Source organism: Pagrus pagrus (genome assembly GCF_965226575.1).
Source record: "Pagrus pagrus genome assembly, chromosome: 4".
NCBI lineage: Eukaryota > Metazoa > Chordata > Actinopteri > Spariformes > Sparidae > Pagrus > Pagrus pagrus.
In genome coordinates, this window is record NC_140188.1 from 6,951,706 (window position 1) to 6,973,104 (window position 21,399).

At 38.8% G+C, this 21,399-nt stretch overlaps 1 protein-coding gene across 3 annotated transcripts in view; it reads left to right on the plus strand.

Annotated features, from left to right (window-relative positions):
• Window positions 1–18,467, plus strand: part of cadm2b (cell adhesion molecule 2b) — a 144,474-nt gene extending 126,007 nt beyond the window's left edge. For 2 of the 3 annotated variants that reach the window (XM_084351812.1, XM_084351814.1), the window contains 8 exons: window positions 1,016–1,168; window positions 1,889–2,026; window positions 8,845–9,003; window positions 9,315–9,405; window positions 9,565–9,743; window positions 14,435–14,461; window positions 16,275–16,397; window positions 16,505–18,467. In XM_084351812.1, the coding sequence (XP_084207938.1) occupies window positions 1,016–1,168; window positions 1,889–2,026; window positions 8,845–9,003; window positions 9,315–9,405; window positions 9,565–9,743; window positions 14,435–14,461; window positions 16,275–16,397; window positions 16,505–16,623 (989 nt within the window). In that variant the 3' untranslated portion in view covers window positions 16,624–18,467. The remainder of the gene's footprint in view (window positions 1–1,015; window positions 1,169–1,888; window positions 2,027–8,844; window positions 9,004–9,314; window positions 9,406–9,564; window positions 9,744–14,434; window positions 14,462–16,274; window positions 16,398–16,504) is intronic. The other variant, XM_084351813.1, reaches the window with a different exon arrangement.
• The last annotated feature ends 2,932 nt before the right edge of the window (window positions 18,468–21,399 follow it).

The following is a 21,399-nucleotide window of genomic DNA, read 5'->3' on the forward strand; positions in this document are numbered from 1 at the left end:
ATGACCTTTTTCAGCTCGGTTGCGTGGTTTTCTCAGCTTTACGAGGGTGCAGTCACATCTGTAGGAGCAGCGGTGAAGGTTTCTGGTATCTTAAGAAAACACTGAAAGGTTTTATTTCAAGCTGTGTTTTCAAGAATGCTCATTGTAATGTTTATTGGGTTAAACTTTAGAATAACAGCCATGAATAAATGGTACATTTATAGTTAATTAAACATTAGTTAATAGTTTCTTTTCACTATTGAAATGCATTATAAACCATTTATTGAGCAATTGTTTACTGTAAAGTTGCAAATGATGTTTAAAATACTGTGTAATGGGTAAATAAATGCTTTGTAGTTCATCAATAAGGATTATTTGGATGTCCATTATAAAAAAGTCTGTTCCACTGTTATGCATAACATCTTTAATGTCTTAGTTTTTCAAAACAAAGAAGAAAAACACTAAAACAATTTGCTTAAAATAACTAATTTCAACCACAGTAAAACAATAAAACGACGAGACAAAACCACTGACAGTTAATAAACACTATATTAAATTACTTGAATATATTCTGTTAGTACTTGCGTATTTTTTTTCTTGGCTAAGTGGTTCTGTATTAGGCCAGGGTAAGGTTTTTGTATCAATGTACAAATAGAGAAATGTAACAGAGAGCCAGTTGCTAAAAGTATTAAAGTGAATGTAAATCAATACCTGGAATGTAAGTGATTACCCAAATAGATATTGTAATCTAGGACTATAAGCTTTTTCTGCTGCTACGCTTCAGTGCATCCTGCTGATGCATTCTGTATTCTCACTGACTGTGAATCAGTCTGTCAGCCTAGAATGCAAATGTAAAGAAAATGTTTCAAGCCATTGGCCACGGTATTTGTTTGCAGCATTCGACAACTATTTGAAATACCTGATAGTGCAGTGTCTTAGCCGTTGTTCTGCTAAAGGTCATCTGAATTACAAATGACACTTCTACGAGTTAATTGCAATCACTGAATTCAGGTTTTTTTTGTGTGTTGTTATACAGCGCTGAGGGACCACCGAATTGAGCTGGTGCGAGCCTCGTGGCAGGAGCTCACCATCAGAATCAGTGACGTCAGCCTGTCAGACGAGGGCCAGTACACCTGCTCGCTCTTCACCATGCCTGTCAAGACCACCAAGGCCTTTCTCACTGTTCTGGGTGAGCATGTTTGGGCTTATTCTCTGCCTTTGGCTAATTCTTCATGTTCTGACAGCATGAATACCAGCGCATTTTAAATTAAATTCCTCTGTTCACTCTTCACCACGCACTTGTTGCTTTGTAGGAAAATAACATTTCTGCTTTACAGTTTATAGTCTTGTCTACAAGAATAAAGGATGACAGTTTTGCATTTTACAGGCTTGCGTGCATGTAGTGATTCTGTATTTAATTCTCTGTAGGCCACAAAAAACTCAACCTTTTCACATCTGTATAAGCCAGACAGGTGTGTTAAAGAATACGCTGAAATATAGAAAAGTAAAAGTCAACACCCACGCACACATACAATACATTTATTTAGTCTTATGTTTTGTAAGATGACCTTTGTCATCTAAAAACCGGACAAGAAGAAAGTACACGTTGTTATCTTGTTCGGAGATTTCAGGAAATGTATTTTTAACTTCACATATTAAGTTTCCCATTTCTTTAAACCATCATCTCATTTAGAATTCTTATTGTTTTGTTTTTGTTGCTTTTTCATTGTTATGTTATACTTCATTTTTGCTTCTCAGCACAAATATGTCAAAGAGAGTTATTGTCAGTCAGTAAATCATTTTCTATTGTCAGAGGAGTGTATACCACCCACTGGGTTATTACCCAGCTCATCATATCCTGTGTATGTGTTCAGTATGCTATTTATATGTATATTTCCATGCACCACAGGAGTGCCAGGACGACCGGAGATCACAGGATTTACCAAGCCTGCCATGGAGGGGGACGTAATCACCCTGACGTGTACCACGTCGGGCAGCAAACCAGCTGCCAACATCCGGTGGTTCCGAAATGACAAGGAAGTCCAAGGTAAGCATGTGGTGTGGGTTTCACAGAACATTGTATCCTCTGTTACCACTTATACCCTCTTGGAGACATCATTACTGTCAAGTCATTCAGCATCCCTTTGTGCTCATATTCATGCATTGTTCCACTGGCCAGGGGGTTTAGCAGTGCCATGATTCGCTTGGCTCATAGCCAGCATTGCTGCTGTCGTTGGAAGCTGTCCAAATGCTGCTGGACTGTGGCGTAGCTGTCCACATTTCACTACCTGACCGAGGTGAAGACATATAGTAGTGCCTCTTATTGATTCTAATTATAAAATCAAGTGTACATCAACAAGAAGTCCTGTACAGCATTTTGTTTTCCCTGTTAGTGGCACTAAAGTAATGATGTACTCAGTCGGATGATTAATAGAAACAGGAATCAATCACACAATACTAAAGGCGGTTATCAAAAATGAAAATGCCGATGTTTGAGTTTGCTCGCAGGCTCTTGCTTATTTTCAATTTACACTGATGTAGAACAGAGAAGCAGCGAAACCTCACATTGTAATACCTGAAACAGGCAAGTGTTTCTCAATAATGCATTCAATCAAGCAATTGATTTATTGCCAAAAATAATTTCCTGTTGGTCGACGAATTGACTCAGTGGTAAATTGACAAATCATTTCAACACTGGTCAAACATGAAATAGTGAAGAATCATGTTTTAGGGAAGGCTATTCCTCCAAAACTGTCTTAGAGAGGGAGACTATTAGCACAAAAACTGTCGGCTGTGTGCTTCATGATTTGTGTTCACCCACAAAGAAATTTTTGGGTGAACACAAAACATGAATGTATCCCATGGTTTCAAATTCTCTGTAGTACATGTGATGAGTTGATCCTCAGGTGGTGCTTGGATGCCTTATTTCTTTCAAACAGCAACCATTAGATAGTGAAACGAGGATACAAGAATGCAAACTTAGAACGGCCACATAACTAGCTTTACACAGACTGAAAAAAAACAGCAATAGAGACAATGCATTAGGCAGCAGATGGTGCAGTGTAATGTGTGCTGATCACACTAAACCGGCAGAAGTTTTCTGTGGTTTCACACTGTGCGCCTTACAAGCTTTCACTTTCTTGTGTACCTCTTTCCAAACTGTCTGAAGCTCTGCACTTTGTATCGTTAGAGCTTTTATCACCATATTATTTCTGCTAAAAAAAAAAAAAGACAAAAACGTTAAAAAATAGGAATGGAATGTTTTCCTCAATTTGATGGCAGAGGTAAGCTGTGTGGAGCTCTTTAATGTAATGGAGCCTGCTGCAGAGACTCTGTGTGACAGTTGCTCTTTATTGAAGATTTGCACCAGAGAGCTTTTTCTTGGTGGTTCTGTCTGTGTCTGCCCAACATGGCATGATGATTGATGGGAGAGGGGCTGGGATATGAAGTTTTCTTGTTGAAATGACGTGCACGTAGATTCCTGAAAGGCCAGTGGAGGGCTGGCACACAGCATCACAACCAGACTTGCTGTCCATCTCAAGAGGCACTGAGATGATCTCTTTTCTGGTTTAAGTCGTGAGCTATACTTTAAAATAAATATTTATAGCCCAACACTTACTATTCTTAACATATATGGACATATGCACATAAAGTAAATGTCAAAATGTAATTTAACAGAGTTCAAGAGGTGCCACAGTTTTACTCATAGCTCCGACTTTGGCCTTTTGTGGATAAAAATAAAAATGTAATGCCTTCGTACCATTCCCTGCAGGCACCACAAAAGTTGATAAAGGAAAATCAAACCAGAGAATAATTCCCTACATTTGAATTTGATGTACAGTATGAAATGACATTGATGTGTTATGTTAGAATTGCATATCTCTAAAAAACATCATGAGCCCTAAGTCTGCCCCGACCTGGTGTCTTGTATACAAATGTTCTTTTATTAGTTTTACCTGCATACGGTGGGTTTTATTAAGCCGCTTGGGCAAACAGACCTGGTGTGATGCATCTCCAAGTCAAAGGGAGATAAAACACAAAGCAGAGACTGGAGGGCTCGACATAAAAACTTCATTTCCATGTCAAAGTGTCAAAGAGGAGGAATGTCAATCAGTGCTCCAGAACCAAGTCTTTTATAGGTTGTGCTTTAAAGCTTTCTTTAGCGAGTATGTGCTGGGAGCAGCATGTTTTGCCATTGGTTCTTCTGTGGTAGATCATTGCCGCCAGTGTCTGCTGTCAGTCAAACCTATCCCCACTGGGGGACCAGTCTACAAAGCTCCAAGATGACAGCAGGTGTAATAGCAAAAACATGTCATATTTATTTCATGCTCTGATGATTTGTTTTTCAACAATTTATATTAGAAGCACACAGCATTACAAACCTCAAAATGCAACTGTCATCCAGTGTCAAATAATTTGTTTGCAGAGTATAGAGCCATACAAATTACTTGTGTCGCTGAATGACAGCTAGGCTTCAAATTGTAATCTATTGAGGGAAAAATCCACCCACTGTCACTCTCTATGCATACATAAAGTGGCCTATATATTTCTTTCACAGTGACACAAAGGCACCATACAATACACAACAGCTCCATCATAGTGACTAATTTTATATTCAGCTAGGCAAGATATCAAGACGAGATGAGGCAGTAGACAATAAATTACACACACACACACACACACACACACACACACATACAATTTGTTTTTATGTGTGTATGTTATCATTAAATATGTGTACTCCTTCATTTAGAATTGGCCTCACATCCTGTTCTGTAAGATCAAGCTGAGCAAAGATGAAATATCACAAACTTTCATTTTTATGCTGATTGCTGACTTAAGTGTTCTCGACATGTTTTGTTGTAACTTTTAATTGTCAAAGTGAACAGCAACAAAAGTAACTTAAACTTTCTCCAATCAGTGGGAAAATATGTCAAGACAAGTTTGCTACCAAAGAGTAAAATCGGTCCACTTGATTCATGTTGGCGCTAATGTATATGCTTGTCTAATCTAATCTAAGAGGTCTGATGATCGGTGTCTCCCACACACAGTCTGCTATATTAAAGAGTTGGCAGTGAGAAAATTCATATGAAAATCACTCCATGTCACCAGACAACTTCTGGCCTTCATGTTGCTCCTGAAATATGTTTGGATCTTTGTGTCACCGCACATAACTGATAACTTGATGTCATAGTAACTTTGCTTTGATTCATTAAAGCATCTCCATTCCTACTTAATATAACAAGCTTTCTTCACCATCTGTACATTTGTCAAAATTCATTAACGGATCACTTTTAGTTTTTTTCTGGTTATTATTTGGTTATCCTCTATTTCTGAGAAGATTGAGTTATTTCAACTAATTTCTACAGGTTTGATATTCCCCTCCACATCAAGGCCATAATCCAAAATTAGATCAAGTGCCTCATTAACACAGGAAAATTACATGTGAGCAAGAATGACATGTCCATTCTATTCAGTACATGTAGCCATCAGCAGCAGAAGTTATCTACGTGTTACTGCAGTTACTAACACATGGTTTAACCATGACATTTACATCTGATGACCTACCTTTTAAATCATAGTTCCCTTGCTTCTTATATTTTCTATAGGTCCTTCTATCTGCATTAAAAATAGGGGGAATATTCAGAGCAATATCTGAAGATTTTACAAATGAGCCACATTACATGAATATACCAGCATGTGTTGTAGAACCTCAAAGTGCTTTCTCATATTTATTGCCTTAGATGGTTTTGAGCTATTTTTAGACAATGTACACTCGCTTTTCCCCAGCAAGTCCAACTTTAGTGCAAACTAATCTGTTTATTCCTTTAGGAGTTTGTTAAAAACATCCATAAATGAATAAAGTTTAAGGGCTTGGAGGCTAGGGAGAATGTTGTAGAAGGATATGGATTTATATGTGTTGGTCAAATGTAAGATAAACCTTTTGTAAAAATCAATACATCAAAAGGAATTTATTTGTATGATAGTCATTTGGAAAAGAAAGACAAATACGATAAAAAAGCATTTCCTAATTCATTTTTCCTAAATAAGCATGAATATATTTTGGGCTTTTAACTTGCTCCACTCAGTTCTTTCATAGAACAGAAACAGACATGTAAACACAGCCTAACTGACCTCGAAAAATACGGTATCATAGACAGAAGTGCTAATGAGTGGATTAAACCAACACTGTGTGGACATATTTAAGCATTGTACTACCCAAGACCACAATGGTGGTACTGGTAGAAAAACAATCATGTATGCTGTCTTACACAGGAACCAGACCACAGATTTACTGGCAGTATAGATGTAAGCTTGCTCCTTAAGCATCTTTACCCTCCAACTACAAAATACTAAATGTGCAAGGTTCTTCCTTAAGGATAAACCAGTTCCAAGGTAAAATTAAAGACCCCTACCAATTCCTACATGAGGTATTTGTTTCTTGTGAATGTGAGTTTATATTTTAAGGGCTTTCCAACAGCAAATTAATTTAGGAATTAGGTCACAGAATTAAATGACATTTCCCCAATAATTACTGGTCAGCAGGCAGTAGGTTGCAAACTGTGCTGAGCAGGAGCTTCAGGCATAAAAAGGAGCACGTTTTGAAATGGTAAAAAAAAATGGATGGGCTATTAAGGTATGCCGCTGATGCTCTCATGAAATAAACAAAGGCTCAAATTGTTATGCTGTTATTTCTTCAAGGCTGAGGACAGCTTGAAACAATAATAATCTGAAGGGAACCCAAATTTTAAGTCTTCCAAACTCCACCTGACCAAACCTGATTTTACTCTTATCAAACTATAATAATAGGTCTACACAAAAATCGAATCGAATTCTACCACTGAAGTTCTGGTTTGTTAAAAGAGACGCCGACGTCTGATTATCGGAGCGCCCCCAGTGGCCCGAATGTAGATCTGCTTGCCTCTTGGGGTTCTGGTTCAAAGCAAGTGCACCTGGGCACATTCACATTCATATGAAAGCTGCTCTGCATGCTCTCTGGCGATGCTAGCAACCGCCTTGAAATAGACTGACAGCTTCTCTGTGGCAGCTCTGATGCTGCAGGCGTCTTGATGAATGAGAGGAAAAGCTGGAGAAATTTGTGTTTGACAGTACTTGCTATCCACTCTCTGTACTTGAGGGCAAAATGCAGGGCCTTTGGCTCTCAAATGCGGGGCCTCTGACTTTTCTGTCCGCTCAAATGATAGATTGATTTTGAGACCTGATTCCAACCATTACATAATTTGTGATGCATTAATCAATACAAGCGTGATGTCTTAGAGGCCTATGAGGTTGGCTGTAAGATGCTGAATTTTTGTTTGCTTTTGGCCCATGGCCCACCATTAAGTTTCAGTTTTGGCGTTCCAAGTGAAAAAGTTTGGGCAGCCTCACTCTTGCTATTATTATGTTTAGTTTTAAAATTTGAGACAAATTATATCAGTAATAAATATAAATCAGATTCAGAAAGAAGTGCATACTTTCAAATATGAAAAATACCAATTTCAATCATTCAATCTGATCATTTCAATCAGATTTCCAAACTGTCTTGTCTACTAAAAAATAAATTACTAGTTATGTTCATGTTAGTGTAGAGAAATTAAATTAGAGACTAAAAAGTTGGTTCATCTCGCCTTCTTTTCTCATCTTATTAAACACAACACGATTATCACTTAAGTAATGGCAGTATTAAAGAAGAAGACAAATTATTATTGAATCTGTCAACCTCAAAGCAACAGAAAATATACAGGTAGCCGTCAGAGCAGCAGTAGTTGTAACAGTCTTAGTAGTAGTCGTGGTTTCAGTGGAAAGTCCAATAAAAAATTAATCCCCTTGCACATGACAAAATCAAAGAGAATCAGTGGAGTGGAACAAATGGGACGGATCAGCCCAAAATGATGATGATATGGGTGATCGGGGTTTCATTGCAAGGGGCTGTTAGCATTTAATAGACCAAGGGATTGAACAATTCGTTTGCTGTGTATGTGTGAGTATTTGTGAGTGAAGGAGTGGAGTGAATACATATGTGTATGTATTGATTGGTTCAGGTCTGCACTGGATGGTAGAAAGTCCAGAGAGAGGAAGAGGTGGAGGGGGGAGGACATAGTGTGGGGAGGATCTAAGGGGGTGAGGAGGATAGCAGCTCCAGTGAAAAGTCCTTCTGAAGGCTGTCATCTTTGTCTTTTTTGCCCTGTTTAGGTGCAATAGCCTTGTAAAGCTTCAGAAAAGTGACACTACCGCACAAAGCGTTGACAGGAGAGCAGCAGCAAATTACAAAGAAATGCTTCCAATTATAAGTTAAGATGCATCTCTAAATGAAGACAACATCACAAGGCAAGGAAACAACAAACACAAATCAAGATCTGAAGCTGTGTAAAGGGTGAACGTCTGGGTATGAGACTAAAACAAAGGAGAAGGAATGAAAGTAAAGGTGTGACTACAACTATGGAAATCTACCCCGCGCTGCCGGGGGAGCGTGTGCCTGTTTGTGTTGACTGGGATGTTTGAGAGATGGTCCTTGAGGAGCAAACACACCCAACCAACCGAGTCAACGCTCCTACTGCTCTCCCTTCACTATTCACTCTATTTTGACTTGACTTTCAAAGGCCAAGGATTCTCTCCCTCAAAGGAGAGGCAGTGAAAACAACAACAGCAACAACAACAACAACAACACTGCAGTCTATGTCAGAAAAGCAACATCTTTAAAATAAAATTTAATCTTTCTCGCTTTTTAGAAAACGTACAAGCTGATTTCTTTTTTCCGAAATGATTTTTTTGCATGAAGGGCTTAAACAAAATCCCAAACTGTTCCCCAATAATATTATTAATTCACAAGTACATTGGATCCCTGTTCATTTTCTGACTCTGCAGGCTCTACAAAGGTGAACGCCACAGGAAAATCATTCACAGTGAGAAGTAGCCTCCAGTTCCAGGTGGACAGACAGGACGATGGCGTCGCCTACACTTGCAGTGTGGAGCACGTGTCTCTTACCAACCCCTACATGACAACTGAAGTCCTGGAGGTCCACTGTGAGTGCAATCATACACACCTTGTGCAAAGCTGGATTAGGTGTAAGATTAGTATTGAGAAGAAATACAAGGATTGAGATTACATTTATGTCTCCAGGTTTAGCTTTGCATTTGCTCCGGATTAGTGTAGGATTAGTTTGCAGGTAAGGGATTAGTACCAAAGCAGAACAGGGATATGGGCTAAAGCTAAGAGCTGCCCAATGGGTAAATAACTAACTACTGTTGTACTTTGTCAGTGCTAGAGTTAAAGCCTGTAACACCAGTACTGTGTGTGTTACAAAGTGTTGAAATGTTTGGTCTCCTCTTCACAGATGCTCCCCATCTGGAGATAACGCATTCATTGATTATTCCACAAGAAGGACAATACCTAAAGCTGGAGTGTGTTTCCATAGGCAACCCAATGTAAGTTGGCATTTAATCACAACTTATAAAAAGTTGGTCTTGAAATGTGATTCATTTATTACAAAAACAGTTCTTCAGTTTATTCACCATTTCTTTATTTTCAGGAAATCATAAGCAGTACGATAAAAAAAAAAAAATTGTTGTCATTTTCTTTCCCAGACCTGAACCGGTGCTGTGGTCTAAAGATGGAGGAGAGCTGCCAGACATCGAGCGTATGATTGTGGAGGGCAGGGAACTAACCATCACCACACTAAACAAAACAGACAATGGCACATACCGCTGCGAGGCCAGCAACCACCTGGGGACCAGCAGTGCTGAATATATACTGTTTGTATATGGTGGGTACTGCCATGGCTAGTCTTGTTACGGATGATCAGTTTTGCTGTTGTCTTATTCAAGGCTTTCTTGTAGCTCAAAGATGGGTGGTGTTCCTTTATAAACATACAAAGCCAGCAGAGGGTTTTTCAGCCTGAGCCTTTAACCCAAAAGAGAAATAAAAAAAGCACAATAACAGCAATGAGACCTACTTTAAACATGAGTATTTTGCAATAGAAGATCATGGTCCGCATCTCCTGGAATTACAATTTTTCTGTCAGATAATGTGCTGATCATAATGGCATTTTTAACAAACATTTTCTATGACAAGTGGTTTGATAGACATCTCCCAGTGACCATATGAAGATAAATGGGTATGAGTAATGAAAACTTTTTAGGAAGTCATTGAATCATGATTTTTATATAAATATATGGGTGCCTGGAACAGAGAAACAAACACAAATCTTTAAAATGTTGTAACATGATAAATGGACAGGACTTATCCAACACTTTCCAACCTCAGCAGGACAAAGTGCTTCACAGTTTGCTCACTCACACACTGATGGCAGCGACCCATTGATGTCGCACCAAACATGTAGGTAGAACCACAACTACCAACTCCTCCATTAATGGACGACCTGCTCTAACAGCTGCCCCATTTTGGTTTGCAAAATGAGGCAGCTGTGATGTGAAATGTATGTAATTAATAGTAAACAGGATAAAACCTTATGGTCCGTTAATATAAACCTAATATATTACATTACATTTTCTGCCAGGTGGTAATGCAGGATTGAATTAATTACAGTAAAAAGTGGTTTCCAACAACTGACCACAAATATGAGGATAAGCATAGTAAGTTTATTTTCAAGTGTTACTAAATTTGTGTAATTTTTTTGGTTCTTGTATATGAAAGTTATGGCTAATTCCTTTTTCAGACCAGCGTTGATAGTGTGAAAAAATGATCCATAGTCTTGCAGGTCACAAGTTTGCAAACTATTTCCTGAAAAAATTAAATTCCCAATCTTGCCTTGGCAATGTGCAGGATAACCCAGTTTACCTCACCGTACTGTACATTTCGCTGCACAGGTTTAGCTTTTGGACTCTTCCTATGAGGAAACAGGAAGAAAGTGTTAAGGATGCAGAATTTAGCTTCCGAGTACCGCCTGGAGGAGAGATAAGTTAATCCCGAGACAGTGGAGCGGCTGAGAGAATAAAGACAGCATGGTGCAGGAAACGGATCATTAAGGCCTCTGCAGCACATGTTTATAACGTTTATCAAATACAGCCAAGTAAAAAATACAAAAACAAGGAGAGAATATTAAAATTCAACATGGATTTATTTGTTTCCATTTTTGCAGATTAAACAGTCCCACACGAGAGTGCAGTTTGTTTGGGAGCGACTTATCACAGCTCAGACACTGGACTTATTCAAGCTCACAAGCAGTTAGTGGATGCACAGCAGCTTCTTTGTTCGATTTTAAAGGCAGAGGCTTTTGGTGAGAGAAAACCCTTCATTGGGAAAAGGAGGATGACACATTCATCCTTTCATTTTTTGTTATATCAGTCTCTTTTTTCAGCATGCTCATTGAACAGGGCGAGGCACCAATGTCAGGATAGTCCATACCATCCTGTCATATCTGGGAACCTATGTTGGACCAAAGTTTCAATGCCCACATTTCAGAGTCAGTTTTTTTTTTATGTTTTTTATTTAAAAAGAAACACATTTGTTGAGTTATACATATGACAGGTAGCTGTTTTTCACTTTTTGTCAGCGTAACAGAGGAACTGGCAAAGCTTATAACCCTCAGAAGCCCTCTCACACTTTATACAAAGGCCCTGGTTTCTAGGGAAGGATGAAAAACTGAACCGAGCAGGTAAAAGATGTGTGAGACGGGTTCATTTCCACTGATGATGACAGTCATTCTTCAGAGCTACGCTGTGTTTGGCTGAATACTTACCGGGTCTCTTCGGATCATCTCAGCCTCTAAGCCTAATTTGCTAATGACAGGAGAGCTGAGAAGCAATAAATGTCATCGCTCTGCTGCAATTTATCACCGTCTGCAATTATGCTCCTTAATACATTGTATTAAATAAAGCAAGGAAACAGTGTATATGATAATTACTCTGAGTGAGATGTTACAGCGATGGTAACAGATAGTTTGGTTAAGTACAGTTGAGAAATGATTGCTATTTGTGAAGCTGCAGCACCGCTTATTAACCTCTTACCCTCATATTTCACTCCTTCATTAAACATTTTCACCTCAACAAGCATGACACCTGATGAGTTTAACATTCTCTGTGTGTGCTTATTTACCAACCGATCATCAATTGCTTGGAAATTTAATAAATGTAAGAAACACGAGTCGCTCATGCATGAGTCATCCTTTCCAAACGATATTGCTTTCAAAGGAGGTATTCACACATACAAATATCTCAGATGCAGGTGCATTGGAAAGAATCACTTCAGTCTTGAGAAAAGAAGATCCTGCACACTGCTCTTGCATTTATTTATAATAGTAATGTTTTACCAAGGTCCAGGGGGGACTGTACGTTAGTATTATCCATCAGTTGTGATGCTGAGTAAGAGCAGTGTGCAGAACCGTCTTTTCTCAAGACCCAACGATATTACCGGAAAAATTTAGCCCGTCAGAGCTTGAGTCATTATTTAATCATCTGTGCCTTCTCTTCATTAGTTTGCCAGTATTCAGTAAGGTGAACAACCAGAATTAACCCACTCCACCAGCCTCGCGCAGTAATTGATTTGTGCCGTTTGATTTTCCTGCAAGTTTTCTCATGTTGAGCCTGTTCCCTGCGGAGAGGTTTGTTCTTTCTCCCCGTTGTTCCCGTTTTCATTTAGCAGACGTCATCACCTTAGTGCCTCCATCCTCAGCTTCCCTGCCTCCTCTCTAGCTTCTGTTCTTCCAATCTGCTAATGCCGACATTCCCACGTCAAGCATAGGCAGTCACAGCTGCATTTGCAGGTACGCTTATAACCCCTCCATGGCCCCGCCTCAACGCTCAATGCACTCACAACACTGACACTGAACACACAGTTGATGATTGATGAGCTAACAACAGGCTTTGAGCTAGAAAATAGCATTGTTTTACTGGATGAATTCAATGCTCTCTATTTTTTTCTTTCCTCTCTGCTTCTTTTTTATACACAGCACTGTTACCTCACCAGCATTTTTATCACAGTCTCCGATTAGTTTTATTATTGGGAGCTGACGATATGCCGACATTGTAGAAGCAAGTCACCACATCAGGTGGATGCTGTTTGTCAACCCACTGCACAAATTTGCATCTTTGCAGAAGCAGAAAATAGAAAACATGAGTGTTTATACTTTGGTTCTTAGGATGGATGGTTTCTACCATTACGACCAAACAATAAGAACACATGCAATTACATTTGAATAATGATGATCAAAATCACATGCTCAATGTGTTTGCTTCAGTTCATCTCTCCTGATGGAATTACTGTTGTAGTGTTTGTGTACTACTTTGCCATATTGAGCCACAAGAGCACTCTGCTGTAGAAAATGCTGAATGGTTGCCTTTAAAGTCAAAATAGCTTTTGTGTAGTGATGGAGAAAACACAAATGTCACTTAGATCTGGGATGATCTTCATTTTGATAATCGTCCCATTAACCTTAAAGGAGGCCTGGGGAATTTTCCTGTGAACAAACAAAGGTTATGTTGCGTGTTTCTCAACAAAATGTATCCTTGAGGTCTAGAGAACATGTTGAATGCCTTGTTCCCTGATGAAATATTTGCATAACCGTTTTCTTATAAATTCTGCATGTTTACACCCATACATCCATGTTTACTAGCTTGCAGTCTCTTTAACTGCCTTTGCCTTTACTGCTGATCAGCAGAATAGCTGGCAGGAATGTGTATTGTCTCGACCGTATGCATGTGGGTCCTTGTGCACATGCACAATATAAACAAAACAGGCATCCATGTACAGTATGAAAACACTGCTTCATAGCACTACAAGTGGTAAAAGCACATTTCACAGGGTACCCCTAAACTGTAAGGGCTTGGCTCCTAGTTAGTAATCTCTTTATAAAAAACTGTGACTTTAATTTTCCAAGCAACTTATTTTCATACTGTTTCCTATCCTTCATCATAGACTGCCCGATATTTGTTGAAAACTAAGGTTCAGGTGAATGATACTGATTCTGATGGAGATTGTTTAAAGTATTTGCCCTGGTTTTGAGATATTTTTCTCTAATGCTTCCAGTGCCTCTATGCTAACACCTTTAATCAATGGCAGTGGTGATGGTTGTGATGCTCAAAGCATTAAAAATGTTCTTTCTCAGACAAATTATCAGCTAAACAAATACTAAAACTATATGCATGGCTATATGCCACTAAAGAGATAGTGAGAAAATATGTTTATTTGTAATTTTTGATGTACTGACCCATTAAGGATGTACACCTTTATTCCTCATGTTGACCTTATCGATGTATCTAGTGCTGCTCTCTCAGTGACCGTTTCCAGTGACTCCAGTTAAGCATGCAATTGGCTCTGACAGCAAGCTTCGCATTGCGTCACTTCTGCACACTGTCAAAGTAAAAACTTAGAAGAAAAAAAAAACAGACCATGCTAATTTCTCATGTTTCCTTTGAACTTTGTGGTCACCTTTTTTATCACGGTGTTGTTCCCCTCGTCTCCCCCTACTGCTGTCACTGTCTGCAACCATGGCAACAGCCAAAGACTTTCCAGGGCCTACAACAGGTAAATATCCCACTAGACGATCATTGCAAGCCAGATTTACAGTGTGTGATGCTGGATCTGGATCTGGGTCAGGACACATCACGACCTCCACACAGCATGAGCCAAACCATCACCATGCATGGATGCTCACTCTGCTGACGCCAGCTGCTTTCTCTCCAGCCATGTCACAGGCTGCATAAGTTATCACACAATATGTTTCTGGTTTGGTTTGTCTTTGCACAGTGAAATGAGTGGCTCCATCTGAATGGAGCTGGGCTGGAGATTGTATCTGTGCTGGTGTGTAAATATTTGATTTATGGTCATGTGATTGCAGCAGAAATGGAGGGGGAAGTCTAAATTTATTTGTGGGAACTCCTTGCATTTCTGATCACATAGTTCTTGAAAAATGTTTCTGTTTACCATACTTTTCTAGGTTTTATGTTTATTATTTAATCTATGTGCATATCATGTGGTTGCAGCAGTGTAGTTGGATATGGTATTTACTTTTTCAGATACATATACTGTATATATTTTTAGGCGGTTTAAAATGCTTGGGTTTGTGTCTGGATGGAAACAGAATTGATGGCAAATTGAGTCACTGATGTCCCTGTTATCTGCTGAAGTGTCTGTAGTTTTCCTTTTGTGACAGTGTGTGTAGTTTCTTAAGTGTCAGTTTGTTCCAGGATTGACATAAGAATAATCAGTGTACTTACATGTGAATTAAATCTCAAAAAACTGCTTGGACAAGTATAAATGCTTAATGGTCAATTACTCACACTTTAAGGTGAAAGCATTAGTAGCAAGTTGTGTTGAGATGACAAGTTCAGCTGTTGTGCAGCAAGAGCATTTCAGCTTGTCTCATTCCTATGAGCAGTGTGCACCAGCTGAGTGTGATATGAAAATTGCTTATGCCCCTCGCTGACAGTGAAATCACCTGTACAGATCATTATGTCCATCGACATGCAACCAAACTGTTGTTCCAAAACAGTTATTGCCTCAAAGTCTGAAGCGCCTGCTTGTGAGTCCCTGATAAAGCAGTTGTGGTGATTCTATCCTGCATGGTTCGAAATAAACTGCATGTTTCACAACTTCATCTTTTTTATTTTTAACTTCCCACACTTTGGGTAGCTGAAAATGAGGGTTGCATTCTGTTAACAGAGGAATATAACGAGGTTTGTTGGAACATCTCCGCCGTCATTTCCCAGGGTCACTTTGCAAAACTGAGCACAAGCCATAGCCATTCATCAGCTTGAGATAATGAGAGCACACGAGGTGCACAGTAAAGACACAGCCACTTACAGTTTATTACAGGACAGACACAAAGGCATGCTCCTGCTTGGGAAACCTTCAGCTCGCTCTCTGCCCGGAGGACGCCTCATGTTAAATAACACTTATTTAAAAAACCTGAGCCTGAGCAGCAGAATCTGGCCGTGAGCACGGGGAAAACACAAAAGACAGCATGTGTAGAGGCTTTGGCAAAAATAAACTAAAGCATCACTCAGGCCGAGACTTTCATGCAGCACATTGCTGTTGCTCATGCCATACTTTGAATTGTGCAGAGATTTGTGGTATTTTCTTATGATTACTTCTTTTATACCTCTTTTCAAGCACTTCAAAGCAGTGATGTCAGGTAGCTCTGAATATGACAGAAGCTCATTTGGGACTGTTGTGCTTTGTGTGTTAAAGCTACATCTGTATTTCTTCAGGATAATTGTAGAAGTAAAATATTTTCGCTGTTATATAATTCTCTACAGCTGCATTAGACAGCAACGAAACATCTTGCAGGTGTTAACAATATCTCTCCACTTTTCCCTCCGTCTCTATCTTGTCTCAGATCCTAATGCTTTAGGACAACACGGACCTGACCACGCTTTAATCGGCGGTGTCGTTGCAGTCGTGGTCTTCATCACCTTGTGTCTGATAATAGTTCTCGGACGGTATCTGGCCAGACATAAAGGTAAAAGAGGTCATTTGAGCTGCCTTGAATAACAATTTTCTTGCTCGTTTATATGTCTAGCACTTCTCAGCAGAGGGATAACTTGCTGTGTCTTTGTATGTCTTCAGGGACGTATCTAACACATGAGGCCAAAGGAGCAGAGGACGCCCCCGACGCAGACACAGCCATCATCAATGCTGAGGGAAACCACGTGCATGCAGAGGAAAAGAAAGAGTACTTCATTTAGACCTCTGTTCCTCTTTTCCTTCGTTTCATGACAACTTTTGACAGCAGACATGCAATTTTAAGCTGCCTCAGCGTTACTACACGGTCTGTTTTGCTTTACTTAGTATTCTTTTGTCTTCTCCAGAAAGCTCATGCTTGGATAGCTTGTTTTCAAAGCACTCGCTGACAATATAGCCTTCTCCTTTTGTAATCAATGTAAACCATGTACAACTGGATTATTTCTGTTTCAGTTTTACGGTGCCTAAAAGCTGTATATTTTTCTGCATTTCTTTCGCCGCTTGCATTAACTTTTTTCTCTACGCTGTTACTTTACGTGTTACACAACTTTCTGCAGATTTTTTAAAATTCAGAAGCAACAGGAAATGTGTTTCATCTCATGTTAGAGTAAAGAGTTTTAGCTTTTCAGAGTGTTTTGCTTTAAGATCAAAATATGTAAAATTCATCAATTTTTCAAACATCAACATCAGTAGAATCTTTTGAGGGATTAAACAGTGGTTTTGTATGTTGCCCGGGGTTTGCCCCACCACGGCCATACTGCATTCGTTCAAAAAAATCGTAAAACAGACCAGACAATTTGCCAAAACAAAACATAGCAGCACAATCTCTGTAATTGTCTCTAGATGAAATCAGCTCCCTCTTAGCACTGTCTGTATATTTCTGCATTGATTTACTTTCAGTTTCCGCTCATGCTGTTGATTTGTACCAACAGAGAACCAGTTAGAAAATTAAAGCACAAAGTCTGAGGACTAACATGGAGGGAAAACACATGAACAGTTTCTTGTCTCAGGATTCAATTTGAGTCTAGATGGAGAGATGGTGTCAGACACATGATGAAGATTTGAGTACTCTTGCAGATATCGTCATGGATGAGGAATTTTAATTTCGGTTGGCGATTTGATGTTTAATCCAAACTGAATGTGTGGAACCTTGTGGGGGTTCATTATTTATGTTGAATTTTATTGAACAACTATGCTCAATGTGTGGATATTGCTGTAACATACTTTGCTAACGTGAATATTGGTGAACAATATTGTTGACTCTTGGGATCCCTGACATATTGCAATTTGTATATTAGCATATACAGTATTTAAATTATTCCATGAGTCTTAATTTTTTTCCCATTTATCTAAAAAAGCGGTTGTTTTGCCAGACGGCATGTAAATAATGTGTAATTATTAAATTTTAGTAAATGATAGAACACTAGTTATAGCTTTTAATTTCAGGCCATATCATTTCCCGTCACTTTGATGAGATTGTTTTCATACTTATGAAGATTTTTTCAAACAGGGATTCTAATGAATTGCTTAAAATGTAAAAAAAAAAAAAGAAAAGAACTGAAAAAAAAAAAGATTCTGGTCAAAATATATGTATTTATCATTATGATTGATTGATTGACATTTATTATATAATACTATATTGATTGATATTATTGCTGTTACTAAAGTAGTTGTCTGACATTAACTTTTCCATTTTTTAATTCTGTACCTTATCATGACAAAACAATACAAGGATCACCGTTATGGCCTTTGAGTTTGCTGCAAACAGTACTAATGACATGTTGAGGCATTGGTGAATCAGACATCCCCTCACTGTATATAGTCACTGTATCAAAGACATTGAACCACATTGCCAATGCTCATACATGTTATTTTGTTAGTTCGATATGATGCTATAAATAACTCATTTTGTACAGGGTTTTAATCGCTGTAATTAATTTGCTTTTTATGGGGGATGTGTGAGGTTTGTTTTTTTCTCAGTATTGATATTCATTTTTCAACTATGCCACTGTAAAAAAAAAAGAAAAGAAAAAAGAGAGACAAAGTGCGGATTAAAATATGAACAACTTGAAAACTGTCTTTTTGTTGTGACTAGGTTTGTACTTTCATGTCATGCTTTGTGATTGTGAATTACAGCGCTATTACCAACGGTCACAATATCAGTCTGCACAACTACAGCTCTATAAAAGGGAGCATATGATGATGGGCAGTGCTGTGACCAAAGTTGCACTGTAATTGTTATTCCATGCAACTGTTGAGTATTTCTCAGCCTTTAGTATTAATAATATATGCAAAATGTTGGGGGGATTAAAAAACCATGAAGCTCCTCAGGAAGATTGCCCGAGGCTCTCGGCTCTGCTCATGATTTGTGCATTAATACAGGGTGACAAAAGGAAGACTTGAGTCTCCCCGAATTCCTCCTCGTCTCACTGGAGCTGAGTTCGATATGCTTGAAGTGGCTTCATGAAACTACCCGCAGATGTCAACGCAGCGTGCTGCTGTTGCCCTTGTTTTAGCAGACTTGAGAGAGGAAGTAGGCTGGTCGAGGCGAACCACTTTGTGATTTGACATTATGGTCAAGGATGTTGGGATGCAGCTTGCTTTAATTGGAAGTGAAGCGATAACACTTAAGATGAAACTTTATTGAACCCTGTGGAATTATTGAAAAAGCAAATAGTAATAGCATCTAATAGGAAAAAGACAACTGGAATAAATGTGCTGAATAGATGGCAAAATGTGGAAAAGAGATTGAAGTAGCAATTGAGTGGAAACAAACTGTCGAGCTAAAATATATAGAGATCTTGCCTCTGTAAGGGTGTGAAATATGGAGGAGGAGTATGGATCACTGACTTATAGATTGGTACAGGTATTGCTAGCATTCATGTCTTCTTAATTAGTGTAAATAAGGATTACTGCTGGATAAATATGTGCTCTAGGTGAAGATTAGTATGCATAAAAATGCAGTCTACGCAAAATGAAATTGTAGTGTGCTTATGGAAATACCAAGGATATATTAGGAACATATGGGAAAATTCGATAGGTATTCCTAGAAAATTGTGTGCAACTGTACATTGCAGCCACATTATCTTAATAAGGCCATATGTATGGACATGAAGTGTAATGGTCTGTAGACGAGCATTATAAAACTACACCTTTTCAAACTTACATTTGACTAAAGCAAATCTTACCTTTAATAGTAATCTGGATTCTAACCCTGCCAATTTAGAAAAATAAAAGAAAGCACCTTTTATAACCCATTATTGCTGCTTCAGTGACACCAATGAATTTTTTGAAATTTGAGGATGGATATAATGGCCTTGTGCAGATTACTGAGCTCATATCAAATATCTCCACATCCTTAAAGGGAGATCTCGTTCCAGGACACGGGGCCCGAGTCATTATGATCCTCCATTCTTCAGCTCCCATTGACCTTGAGCATAATGTTGCTTCCCAGCAGACTAATGTTGCCATTATCAACACACTGTCCGGGCCAACCATCTGCCTGCTTCGCACAACGCCTCGCTCCCCCCTCTCCTCTCGCAGAGACGGTTCCCAATGCTCACTTCATAATCATTACTACCAAAAGCCCAGCCAGTTCAAATAAACATCAGCTCCCACTATCACACTCCTTCGCGTTATTAAAAGCTCAGTGCTTCGTTAAGCTATGTAAATTGAGATAGACTGTCTTGAATAATGCCTGGCAGAAAATAATGCGAAGAATTCATCATAATTTAGTAATTGGATATCGAGAGGGAGAAACACTCATGTGCAATCGTAAATAGTGAGTTGGAAAATGGATTTTTCTTTTTACCCTTGAAATGTGAGAACCATACCGTGGGCAATGTAACAATCACAGCATGACCTCTGAGGAGGCCTTGTAAGTCTTACTAAACTGAAGAAACTGATCCCCACTGTACCCTGTAGGCAGGGTCCATATCAGTCCTCCAGCTCACAATAAGCTCTTATCATAGCAGAACAGAAGTCTCTGACAAAATCCTTCAGGGACGAATTGATATCTTTAAAAAAAAAAAAAAAAAAAACATTATTACACTTAAACATATTAGGTCTGCAGCATAATTCTGATGTTGCTATCTTGAACATAAATTCCTGAGCTAATAGCCCTTGCAGTTGTGTTTGCAGTCCTGTACAATTGAAAAATATTTGCCTTCTTTCTAGCGTCAACAAGACTCTGGCAGAAAAGTTTTCTTACAGTAACTTGGACCAGTCTGAAATCAACAGTTTTTTTTTCTTTTTCATCCCACAGTTCTGCTGTAGATTAGTGACAACTGGAGGAGCCTTAGCAACACTTTGCACGAAAAGCTCTCCAACCCTGACACAAATAGTGGTCCTTCTTTTGGATTAACAGCACAGCGTTTTATACAGAAATAACAGTAATTCCACTTGTTTTCACTGTCCAAGCATGTAAATTGCCTTGTGTAATTCACTGGGCGATTTGCTGAGGAAGTAAAAGGATAAAAGGATTTCAAAGATGGAGTGGGATTGCAAAGCGAATGCAGTGTGCTAAACAGAACTGATGAAGAAATGTTTGTCCTCTAAATCATGTTTTTAATTACAGATTTAACAGGTATTGGTGACACTGTGAAGTAACCTAGTGATTCATCTAAACCTTGACTCTGTACTGTATTAACTGATAACAACAGCCACAACATTCCCAACTGGAAAAATCTACAGTTTTTTATTTTATTAATACTGTGTCAGCTGTCATATTGCCTGCCAGGCAGAACAAATATTTTGGAAGAGTTTACTTGTAATCATTGCTCTGCACCCAAACATGAGGTGCAAAGAGCAGACAGTTGAAGATGAAATTCATCATTTTTCAAGATCCTCTTTTTCAATTTCAGAACTTTTGTGTTCAGAGTCTGTTATCATCGCCCTTCGAAGCCTGGGGTTGCATTGTTTATGTAAATGGTTTTGTTTTTGATTGACAGCTCATTCTAATAGAGAATTGGGTAGAATAATACCGGCATGTTTACAACACC